This window comes from Leuciscus leuciscus (genome assembly GCF_965113295.1).
Source record: "Leuciscus leuciscus genome assembly, chromosome: 1".
Lineage (NCBI taxonomy): Eukaryota > Metazoa > Chordata > Actinopteri > Cypriniformes > Leuciscidae > Leuciscus > Leuciscus leuciscus.
The window spans coordinates 63873344-63885470 of record NC_138725.1 but is presented as its reverse complement, the minus strand read 5'-3'; the positions used below and the strand labels follow the sequence as shown (position 1 = coordinate 63885470).

General features: G+C 41.8%; 1 protein-coding gene across 1 annotated transcript; it reads left to right on the top strand.

Annotated features, from left to right (window-relative positions):
• LOC309497807 (uncharacterized protein) lies at positions 1–1876 on the top strand (the record flags this gene model as incomplete). Its single annotated transcript, XM_082168122.1, has 2 exons — positions 1–1476; positions 1559–1876. The coding sequence occupies exons 1-2, from the start codon at positions 610–612 to the stop codon at positions 1874–1876; spliced, it is 1185 nt and encodes a 394-aa protein (XP_082024248.1). The 5' UTR covers positions 1–609.
• Between the last annotated feature and the right edge of the window lie 10251 nt (positions 1877–12127).

The window sequence follows — 12127 nt, the reverse complement described above, 5'->3', positions numbered from 1 at the left end:
GGACCTCCGGTCTCGAGCGCCTCAAGGTCGATCAGAAATGCGTCGCAGCTCTGAAACCTTGGACAGTGACCGACTGGTACCGGTCAGGAGTAAGCCTGGGGACTTCCTCGAGTGTGAAGGTGGTGTCTACGGACGCCTCAACCTCGGGATGGGGAGCGCTGCTCAAGGGCAGACCGTTATTCGGCCAGTGGTCGGAACGGGAGAAGCTTCTGCATATAAACTGCCTGGAAATGATGGCAGTCGACAACGCGCTGAGGCGTTTTTTGTCCCCAGATAAAAGACACCACGTCTTGGTCCGTTCGGACAACATGTCAGTGGTGGCTTATATAAATCACCAAGGAGGTATCAGATCCAGAATCCTTCACAGGCTGACGGAACACCTCCTGGTCTGGGCTCAGCACAATCTGCGCTCGCTCAGGGCAGCGCATGTGCCCGGCCATCTGAATGTGGGACCAGACAGACTGTCCAGAAACTATCTTCCGGCAGGAGAATGGTCTTTACACCCACAGACAGTCAAACTGCTATGGAGGACATTTGGCAGAGCGAAAATAGACCTATTTGCGTCTCAAGAGAACGCTCATTGTCAGGAATTTTTCTCCAAGAGCAGGGATGCGCTGGCTCACGTGGCCCCGCTGCCCGCTCTATGCGTTTCCCCCTGTCACGCTCCTACCCCAGGTGTTAGAGCGAATCAGGGAGAGCGGATGCCCAGTGCTACTCGTCGCCCCATTTTTGGACAAACCAAGTCTGGTTTCCAGTCCTGATGCAGCTGACGAGTACCGCCCTGTGGCCGATACCAGTGAGGAGGGATCTCCTCTCGCAGGCAAACGGCTCGATCTGGCATCCTTACCCGGAGCTTTGGTCCCTACATGTGTGGGCCATCAACGGGTACCCGTTAACCTCCCAGCGGGAGTGTTAAACACGATCACACAGGCTAGAGCTCCATCTACGAGGCGGCTCTATTCCTCAAAATGGTCTGTGTTCACTAGCTGGTGTACAGCGAGTGGCACTTCACCCTCACGCTGTGGGGTGCCGGAGGTTCTCTCCTTTTTACAAGAGCTTCCGGATAAGGGCAGAACCCCATCCACGCTCAAAGTTTATGTGGCGGCCATAGCAGCGTTCGCTGAACCACCGCTTGGCCAGTCATTAGGAAGGAACGATCTGGTCATTCGCTTCCTTAGAGGAGCTAAGAGGCTGAACCCTCCCAGACCTCCCTCAGTTCCCGTTTGGGACCTTTCCACGGTTCTGGAAGCCATGAAAGGTGCCCCATTCGAGCCAATACAGTCAATAGACCTGAAACTCTTGTCTTTCAAAACAGTGTTTCTTCTGGCTCTCGCTTCAGTGAAGCGCATAGGGGATTTGCAAGCGCTCTCAGTGAGCGCGACGTGTATGAAGTTTGGGCCTAATGACTCGAGAGTCATACTCAAACCAAAGCACGGATATGTTCCTAAATCCCTCAATACACCGTTTAGGGCACAGGTTATCTCCCTGTAGGCCCTGCCGGTATCTGAAGAGGAAGGGGACGCAGGCTTCGTTTAGGGCACAGGTTATCTCCCTGTAGGCCCTGCCGGTATCTGAAGAGGAAGGGGACGCAGGCTTCCTTTGCCCGGTCAGGGCGTTAAGAGCCTATGTGTCTCGCTCATCTGTTTTCAGACAGACGGAGCAGCTCTTTGTTTTCTTCAGCGGACGTTCTAAGGGACTAGCTGCATCAAAACAGAGTCTATCCAGATGGATAGTTGATGCTATAGCGCTAGCTTACACATCCAAGGGCCTGCAATGCCCGATAGGTGTCAAAGCGCACTCCACAAGAGGCATGGCCTCGTCGTGGGCTTGGTCCAGTGGGATTTCCTTGCAAGATATCTGTATGGCGGCAGGCTGAGCCTCCCCGTCTACATTTATAATTTTTATAACCTCGAGGTTCCCGCTTTACAAGCTAGGTTGCTCTCGGTTTAATTTTTCAGTATTGCCCGCCCGATGCTATCGGCTCAGGATGCTGAATCGTCTGTATACTTCTGTGGGCAGTGCGTAAGTCCCCCATATTTATCAGTCCAGGCCGAGCTCGCCCTGGCTGTGTGGAACACTTGATATAATATGCTCTTATCAGAGCTCTATATTACAGGAATGATGCTATTCTAGCCCCTCTTCCCGGATTCTCTGTGAGTCCCTTGTGATTAGGCACTGTATGAGCCCCGGGCACCTGCCCCCGTGGGACTTTAGTGTTATGTCTCAAGCACGCACAGCGTTTTACACTGTGTTCCCCTAGCGTAAGATACTTACGCAAGTACGAGAGAACCTCTCGTAAGAGAACGTACTCGGTTACTAACGTAACTTCGGTTCTCTCTAGAAGAGGGAACGAGTACTTGCGTATCTTGCCGTGCATGCGTCACGTTCTGATTCGCTTCAGCGATGAAAAAACTGACCAAACCAGCCTCTCTGGGCCGTATTTATAGCCCTAGCCCGACCCGCTTTCGGCGGGATATGACGTAATGGGCGCGAAGCACCCTCATTGTTTCTGACGTCATGAGGGGCCTCTATCGATAGGCTGGTGCAGTTGCCGCAGAGCAGCCAATGGGCGCGCGAGCTGTCTCGCCCATGTCTGCATGCTGCTGCAATGCGTTTTACATTACTGCAAAATTAAGGATAATTTTTGGCTTCAATATCTCGAGGAAAAGAGGTTTTCCCCTAGCGTAAGATACTTACGCAAGTACTCGTTCCCTCTTCTAGAGAGAACCGAGGTTACGTTAGTAACCGAGTACGTTTTATTGGCCGTCAAAAAAGATGCTTTTTGTTGTCAGATGGTTACAACATAGCGAACCAGTAAATACAACAAGAAATATCACAGAGAAAAGGCACTTTGGATGCTATTTATATATATTCTCAAAGGTTTACACACCGCTTGCAGAATCTGTGAAAATGTGAATAATTTTAACAAAATAAGAGGGATAATACAAAATGTTATTTTTATTTAGTCCTGTCCTGAATAAGATATTTTACATAAAATATGTTTACATTATAGTCCACAAGACAAACAAATAGCTGAATTTATAAAAATGGCCCCATTCAATAGCTTATGTACCATTGATTCTTAATACTGTGTCGTCACCTGGATGATCCACGATTGTTTTTATGTTTTGTGTTGTTTGTTCATGAGTCCTGAGCAGTTAAACTGCCCAACGCTCTTCAGAAAAATCCTCCAGGTACCGAAAATTCTTCAGGTTTCCAGCATATTTTGGATATTTGAACCCTTTCCAGCAGTGACTGTATGGTTTTGAGATCTTTTCACACTGAGGACAATTGAGGGACTAAAACAAAACTATAAAAAAAAGGTTCAAACATTCACTGATGCTCCAGAGGCAAACACGATGCATTAAGAGCCGACTCAGCCGAGGGGGTGAAAACTTTTTGAATTTGAAGATCAAAGTAAAATTGTACTTGATTTGTCTTCTGGGAAACATGTCAGTATCTTCTGTTGCTTCCGAAGGGCAGTACTAAATGAGAGAAGAAATAAAACCCTGATATTTAAACAAAATAACAGAAATGTGGACATCTTCATCCTGTTCAAAAGTGTCAAGATCTACAGCTGTGTGATTGTATCCAAATTTCATTGGAATGGATAATTCTTGGAAACGATGAGTTCAATTAAACTTTTTTTAATTTAGTTTGACTGCCATCATATATGGCCTAAATGTCCTCACTGTAAAACCCCATTATAAACTTTTAAAACAAATTAAAACTTGACAGTTTAAGCCTTGGTGACATGATATTCTTCACAGAGGTTAAATCCCTTTTGTTTTAGTAGCCTTTAAACTGTTCAAGCCCTTGAATGCTGGGCAAAGCACTTGACTTTTTCTTAATACCAGCTATGGCAGAGTTGCAGGCTTTAGGCTTTGGCAAATAAGATTACTGAATTTTACATATGGTTCTCAACATGGGCCCTAATCCGAGTTTGAGAGTGGGATGGATTTCCCTGCTATAAAAATGTCTTCATCGCAGACTGCATAAGCTTTATACAGTATTGCTCAACCATGAAAAAGAGAGATTTGCTTTATTCACACTTAATCCAGATATGCAGCAGCACTTGTTAATAGAGTAATACCTTTGAGAAGTGCTACGATAAGGAGAAAAGACATAAAGAGATCATCTTTCAGGGAGATATTCTTTTGATGAATATTGACTATTTGACATTTAATTGTCTCTGTTTTCCAGCAACGGATGCACCAATGCATTTTTACAACTGAAAACTTTAAATTAGGTTCCCTGCTAAGATTGTTCCAACTTGGATGGAGCAAGATGAAGCATTCCCGAGCTCCTTGACAGAAGAACAACAAGCCTCATTTAGTAAAGATGGGAAATCACTATTCCCACATTAGTAGCAGACGGTAATATTCACCCCTGCTGGCATCATGCCCAAATTAAGCCTGATCTTAGCTCAAGAGGACAAAAAGAGATAAAGATCTTCTATTTCCACTGCAGTACTGAGACCTTGACCCAGTGTCATCCTCATAATCACAGTAATGGGGCACGAGGACCCCCAGTGGGATTAGAATGACCTCTCTGTTGTCTGTCCTCATCACCCAGGACCATCTACAACCCAAGCACAGTTTAACCTTCAAGAAAGATCTAGAAGTAAAGGAGCTCACTGAATGTCTGAGGTGCAGTGGCTCAGCCAGCTTGGCTCTTAGAGATAAGGATGGTTGTATCACCCTCTCCTCTTATTTATTTTTCTCATACTTAATCTGTCTCTTTAAAAGTCACCATAAATTAAGCTTCGGCCACACCCGTCCCCAAGTTTAGATGCTATGGAACAAGGGTACGTTTGCACGACAACAATATGCTTAAAACGGAGACGTTTTTCCTTTGAGTTTTCCGCGCACAGACGACGCTGTTGTCAGAACGATTCCCATTCACACGGATCCGCGAAAACTACTAAAAACTATTCGCGTTTTTGTTGTTTATATGGATACCGTTTTCAAAAACTTGCACATTGAAACTAGTTTTTAAAAGTTTGCGTTTTTCAGGCTCCTAAAACGCTGTTGTCGTGTAAACGAACGGCCAAAACGCATAAAAAGTTTTACGTTTTTAGTTGAAAACGGTGTCATGTAAACAGCCCCTAAAAGTCTACGAAACTGAAAATAACTTAACATAACTGTGACACACAGAAAGTGGAGAGCACCTGCTCTCATTTGACACCTAGCTGTCAAATGTGAAATTTCTCGAAAATGTATCTCAGTTATTATAAGGTTTTATATCAAAAGCATTTTCACAAGGTTTTTAACCACACACTTTTGTGTGGATTCTTTATCTGCGATGTTGTATGTTAGTTTTGAACACCCAGTTTTACACGTCTACTTATTATATCCATAATACTGCAAACTTATGTTCAAATCTATAAATATGCCTATTCTGCAGGGCTGACAACTTTTGAGGTTAGCTTGGAGTGAGAATTGTGAAGGTTGGGGGTGGGGTGTTTATAAGAGAAACATGATAAGTGTCTTGGGGGGTAAACAATGTATAACATGGTACAATAACTGGTCTTAAGTCTACAGTTTTATTGGTGCTTGACTCAGATTTCACGATTTCAATTCATAAGCTTGTGATTCGATTCCGATCTTGATTCATTGTTGATTAATTTGGATAAATATCAGGTACAGCTACATGTTATTTAACTACATCTCTCCTAGACTGTTTTCTTGTCCGTTGGCCATCATGAAGGTTATATTTTATGTTTCTGTGGATACTGCTGCTCCCTGCTCAAACTCCTCTGCTCCTCCATTCTGCTCTGAACATCGGAGTCCCGATTCGTTACAGACCTACTTTGCAGAATTCCAAATGTTTCCATGGTTTCTTGCATGGGCATGTCACTCCCTGTCACCCTGGCAACCCTCTCTGTTCTCCTGGTACTTTATTGAGCACACTTTTGAGGAGAGATCTAAAAGAGTTTTCTCTTTTCTGTTGTCAGATTGTCTCTGACAGAGGTTGGCAGAATGAAAATGGAGAAAGGCGGAGATGTTTCTCAACCTCACCAAGGTGTTAAGCAGATGTTTTGTCTACTGTTCTCTCATTTCAGTGTTGCTAAGACTCATTATGATACTACAATTTTCTGATTCATTCATTCAATTCTAGAGCTGCAGTCCGTTTCTGTGGCAAGTCTGTGTGAGATCATGTCACATCCAAGGCCTCTGTAATGATCCTGAAAGGATTTCCATACATGCCTCTAGACCACACTGTCTTCTCAGACAGCATCATAGTGTCAGCCTATCCGGCGCACATCTGGTACAAGTGGATTCCACACGTACCAGATGTGGGCCGGATCTGGACCGACATTATGATGCTGTCCGGGTTTTGAAGTCTCATATTCACGTACACCTTCAGACTGCACAATGGGTCAACCAGCACAGTTTTATTGACACTTTTTGGGACTTTAGCTTATTCACCGTATCCCCCAGAATTAGATAAGTCCAAACATACCCTTCTCATCTTCGTGCGTGCCGGTGTGGTGAACAAATGAGTTCTATTGAAGAGATGAGTCCGAGCTTAGGACCCCATTAGTATGCCAGTAGTATGCCTGATCTAAATCTGTTCTTGCGATAACTTGGAGCTAACGTGAGCTGTCTAAACGGTTAATAAGAAAAATAGTAATATACACAAATAAACATTATTTTACGGTTCTTTTCATTTAAAAAAAGTGTACTTGTAACATTGTGCTGATTATTACGCTAAAAAATAATGACATAATTATAATTGCTTTACGAATTGCTGTGAATACGGTAAGGCAGTATCAGGGCAGTATAAGCTCAGGTAAAGCTCAGCTTGCACGATCATCGGATAACATTAGCTGTATGCTATGCTACTATCTAAGCTAACTAAAAAACACACTAACAACGAGAAATGTTTAATTTCACAATCTATAGCTTCGGTTAAATACTAGTTTATGAAACGTATAAGTTAAAATACATTAATGACCCGTTATAACGTAGTACAAACGTCTTCTATAATAAAGTGATTTTGTTTGATTTGTAACCAGGCACTTAAGCGATTACCCATAAAACGTGCTTTGAACCAATCCGATTGCTTGGGTCCTAAGCTCGGACTCATCTCTTCAGTAGGACTCATTTGTTCACCACACCGTAACTCTGTCTAACGCACCCACCGCTAGCCTAGCTTAGCACAAAGACACGGCTTCAGCTAGCATACTGCTCCCAATAAGTGACAAAATAACGCCAACTTTTTCCTATTTACATGTTGTGATTTGTATAGTCACAGCGTGTACGAATAACAAGGTCACATGAGACACAGCCATCTTCAAACCGTATACATACTGGGAACTATATTCTCAGAAGGCGAAGCACTGTTACTTGGGCGGAGGGATTTGCTCGCAGCACCTGAGAAGCCCCGTGGTGAGGAGCAGAGAGGTCGCTCAGCAGTGGCGGAACTAGAGTTTTATACATGGGGTGGCCAGGGGGTGGCCACTGCTACTTTCGGGGGTACACAATACACACACACACACACACACACACACACACACACACACACACACACACACACACACACACACACACACACAGTGGAAAAGCTTGTGGAAGGAATTGGGTCACTCTGTTTGTGTCTATAAGTGTTGAACATCCAAAATATTTGCAGGAAACAATGCTGAAGCACCAAGGAGATAAGATACCGCATGTGTCTGTTTTTTTTATTTTATTAGATATAGCAGGCATCAAGCAGACATGTCCTTGAAATTGTTTTTAAAATGTATTGCCCATCAATATAAAATCTTATCCTAGAAAGATTTAATACAACATAATTCTTTCTTTATAATAATTCTTTCTAATTATAATTATTTAATTTACAATTCTTTTTTTGTGTTCATTTTTGGGTGAACTATCCTTTTAATCTGGCAAAATCATCTCAACTTAAATTCCTGAATTGGGTATGTGATTGCCTGTGTCTGGTAGATGCTCTGACCTGTTCCTGGTCCTGAAGTCTGACCACACTGATTCTGACTAGCCAGTGGTGATGCAAGGGCTGGGGTCTGTTTGCACCTGATCTGCCTGTTAGTCCAGTCATTTTGAGCCAAAATGGGGGTCAACCTTGAACAGATTGCAACAGAAGCAAACTCAACTGATTTTGTATCCTCAATATGTCCTGAGTAAGGAAAAAAAAGTCCAGAAGAATCCCATTAGGGGAAAGTTTTGAAAGAGACCCAAATATAGCCTATTCATACGCCTATTCATTCTTTCTCTCAGGTGAATGGGGTTAACATTTTAACCTTTAGATATCACCATGAAAATTACTGAGTTGATTACTTACATCTAGACGTATTCCAAGTTTTTTTTTAATTGTTTGTTAAAATGGACAAACGGTGCATAATTTAATTATGTATGTGCTAATTTGCATAAATACCACAACAGATCTAAACATTGGGTATAGCCAGGTGAACATGTCTTGTTGAATCTTGTTGACATATAACAGTAAAATACTTATGTTAAGGTCTGAATGGAACACATTTAGGCTACCCATGAGCATTAATACATAGAGGCAGGAAGAAGTACTTTAGAAACCAGTCTTTATTAATTATTAAGAGAAAGGGTTTGGGGCTGGGTCTGTGGGACTGTTTCTGGGGGACGAGTCTGAGGGAAGAACAGGAGACAATGGTAAAGGAGAATGCAGAAGACAAAAGGTAGGTAAAATAAAAAGTGAATCCCCAGAAACAGTTTTCGAAACTTTCCCCTAATGGGATTCTTCTGGACTTTTTTTTCCCTTACAGAACATAATGAGGATACAAAATTATTTGAGTTTGCTTCTGTTGCAATTTGTTCAACCTTTTTTCATAAAATGACTGGACTATGTTTGTGCTTATTTAAAAAGAACTCGGATATCTCTCCCTTTCTTTTCATGTTTAATTGACTCTGTTCAAAAATATGACAAATTTAAAATATGATTCCAATCACATTCATATTCATATTCATATTCTAATCATCATCCAATTACCAACATTGTTATCTTAACTCTTTCTCGCCAGTATAAAATAAAATTGTGTTTTTGGTCATTTTCACAATTTCATGGCACCTCAGAATATTTTGTTGTATGAATATCTGAACATACCAAAAGAAAGAACAGACCCTATGCTTAAAAAAAAAAAAAAAAAAAATTATTCTAGCTTCGTGCGTCTTTTTTTTATCAACACTTGAATGTTGGCAAGTTTCATAAAAAGCAACATGAGCAAAAAGCTGAGAAAATCGCATTTTTATCAAAGACTACATCTAGATCAGATTCATAATAATGATCAAAACACAGTAGATCGAGTCCATCAACACCCTACACCCATAAAGCTTCATAGTCCTATAGTGATCGCATTATGATATCGCTTGTTTCTGCTCTTCTTTGCCTGCGTTTTGATCTCCTATCCTCACATTAGCTAGAACATTTGTATACTGTAACGTACACACGGCAAGGTACTGTATATGCGTGTATTAGGCCTAATGTAGGCTATTCGGAGCAAACCACCCTGATGCTAAACCTTAAAAACTTACTTCAAATATGATGTTTTCTTATTCGGTGAAGTTCGGTATCTTACAACCATCTCTCGTCCTCTGCTCGTCCGTTTGAAAACTGCGCGCGCGCCACGCTGCCGGCGAACGTAATTTTTTACAATTTTTTTTAAATGAGCATCAGCAACTGCCAGTAGCAAATAAAATTTTGGGGAGGCACCCGGGGTGGCCAATCGCATGTCAGGGGTGTCCAGTGCCACCCCGGACCCCCCTCTGGCTCCGCCACTGTCGATCAGAGTTGGAGTAAATCACTCCGCAGAAGTAGCAGTGCTTTGCCTTCCGAGAATATAGTTCCCAGTATGTATATAGTTAGAAGATGGCTGTGTCTCATGTGACCTTGTTATTTGTACACACTGTGACTATACAAATCACATGTTGGCGTTATTTTGTCACTTATTGGGAGCAGTATGCTAGATGGAACCATTTACCTCCAGTCTTTGTGCTAAGCTAGGCTAGCGGTGAGTGCGTCAGACAGAGTTACGGCACGCACGGAGATGAGAAGGGTATGTTTGGACTTATCTAGTTCTGGGGGATACGGTGAATAAGCTAAAGTCCAAAAAAGTCGCCGTGTTCCTTTAAGACCTGACGCACGGATCTATTATTGTTACACATGCGTTTTCTTTCTCAACTGTTTACGTTCACTTAAAACATAACTGATGGTGTTTACGGCAATACTCAAGACAAGCATTTTGAATTTTTTTGTGTGTGTATTTGACTGTTTAAGCGCAATAAGCAGCGAAAAAGAACTCCATTTAGTGCTGAGAGACGGCTTTATGTTTGCACACTTTAGATGTGAGCATAAAATCTGCGGGAATGAGTAAAATTATGTGTAATACGCACAATATTCTCATGCCACAATCCGAACCCTGTAACACCAACAATACTCATATGGAGCAAATGAAGCAAGTGAGTGAGGAGAGGCGGGTTTGTGTGTCAACTCTCTGTCGGAGAGATGAGATAGCGAGAAAGCTCATCAGCTGGTATCGTGTATCTATTCTGTGGGAAAATAGTATTGGAAGCGTTTCAGATATGTATAGAAAAAATTTATATTTTTGACATCACTGCATTGCACTTAGTTTATTATTTCAGATGCCTTTTTAAAAGATTGCAATTAAAAAATCTATATATTATACATTACATTCAACTCGCCACTGTGGCTATAGTAGGAATGACTGCGTTACACGCCACTGCTGAAATACACCTGCATTTGACCCCATTTGCGGGTGTTAATGTCAAGCCCTGTCTGTAGTGTTATTTCATATATTGTGTTTGAAAGCTCACATGCAGGCACATATGCAAAAACATTTCTGTCTCAACAACAAATAAGATGTTTTCATGTGATTCTTTATCACACAAAAATTGTATGCAGGTTGTTTGTTCTTCTTTTAGTCTCTGGATGTCTCCACCAGCATCGCATCAATCACTGATTTAATGTTCCTGTGACATCTGAAATAATGAAAGGCAGATGGAATCTTTCTCAGCCTTTCACGGAGCACTGCAAACAACAAGATGATACTATCATGAATCAACTGCTTCTGCCTGATTCTGACATGAAACTGGCGAAAGTACAAAGGCACTGTCTTTCAAAGTTGAGAAATGCATCCTACTTTACAAACATGTTGCTGTTTTACAGTCCAACCATAATCGACCATATTTACTTTCATAAAACATGTTAATTCTACACAATTCATTACTTCATATCCAGGGGCGGGTCTACGTGGTGGCCAGGGGGGGCACCGGCCCCCCCTGAAATTCGATTGGCCACCCCAGGTGCCCCCCCTATAAGATGTCTTGTGATTGGTTCATTTTACGACCAATCAGTTTTATAGACTCTACTAAAGTTTGCTTCAAAGAAGTGCAGCGCCAGATAAACAACGGTCTTCGCAGACTTGGACTTTTACTTTATCGATCAAGAGTGGGAAGTCAAGACACCAAACAAAGAGCTGCCAGTCACCACCGAAACAGAAGTTTTAGTTCCAGCTGTTTTAGTTGAGGTCTGCCTTTTTCGACTGTTTTCCTCTCTTTCTGCTACTGTTTTTACAGTGCTGCCAACTCTCACGCATTCACCGTGAGACACGCAATTTTCATACTCTCTCACGCCACACATCCATTTTCTCACGCACAGAAAAATTGCGAAGCAAAGAGGACACGGAGACCGACAGACTACACAGAGCAGGTTACTTATGATATACAAAAATCTCAGCTCTCAGATTCTGTCAATTTTATTACGAAATTCAAACAATAAATACCGTTTTGGCGCTTGTAAATGTTACGTGACAGATAGTAATAGCTAATAGTAAAAAAAACATGAATGAACACTGAAAGATACAGTACAACTTACCGAAATGTATATTCCTCATACATAATATCGACCAATCAGTGTTTTTCATCAGCGTGAAGAGGTCAATAACATAGCAGAACAATTGTCACATTTACCTCAGGAAAGCCATTTAATGAACATAATATAGGCTATAGCACATAGTTGGCAAGAAAAAAAAAAAATGCTATAGAGAGTATTACATATTTATTATATTTTTACTTATATCATTAAATAAAGTTGTTATTATAATAATAAAAAAACG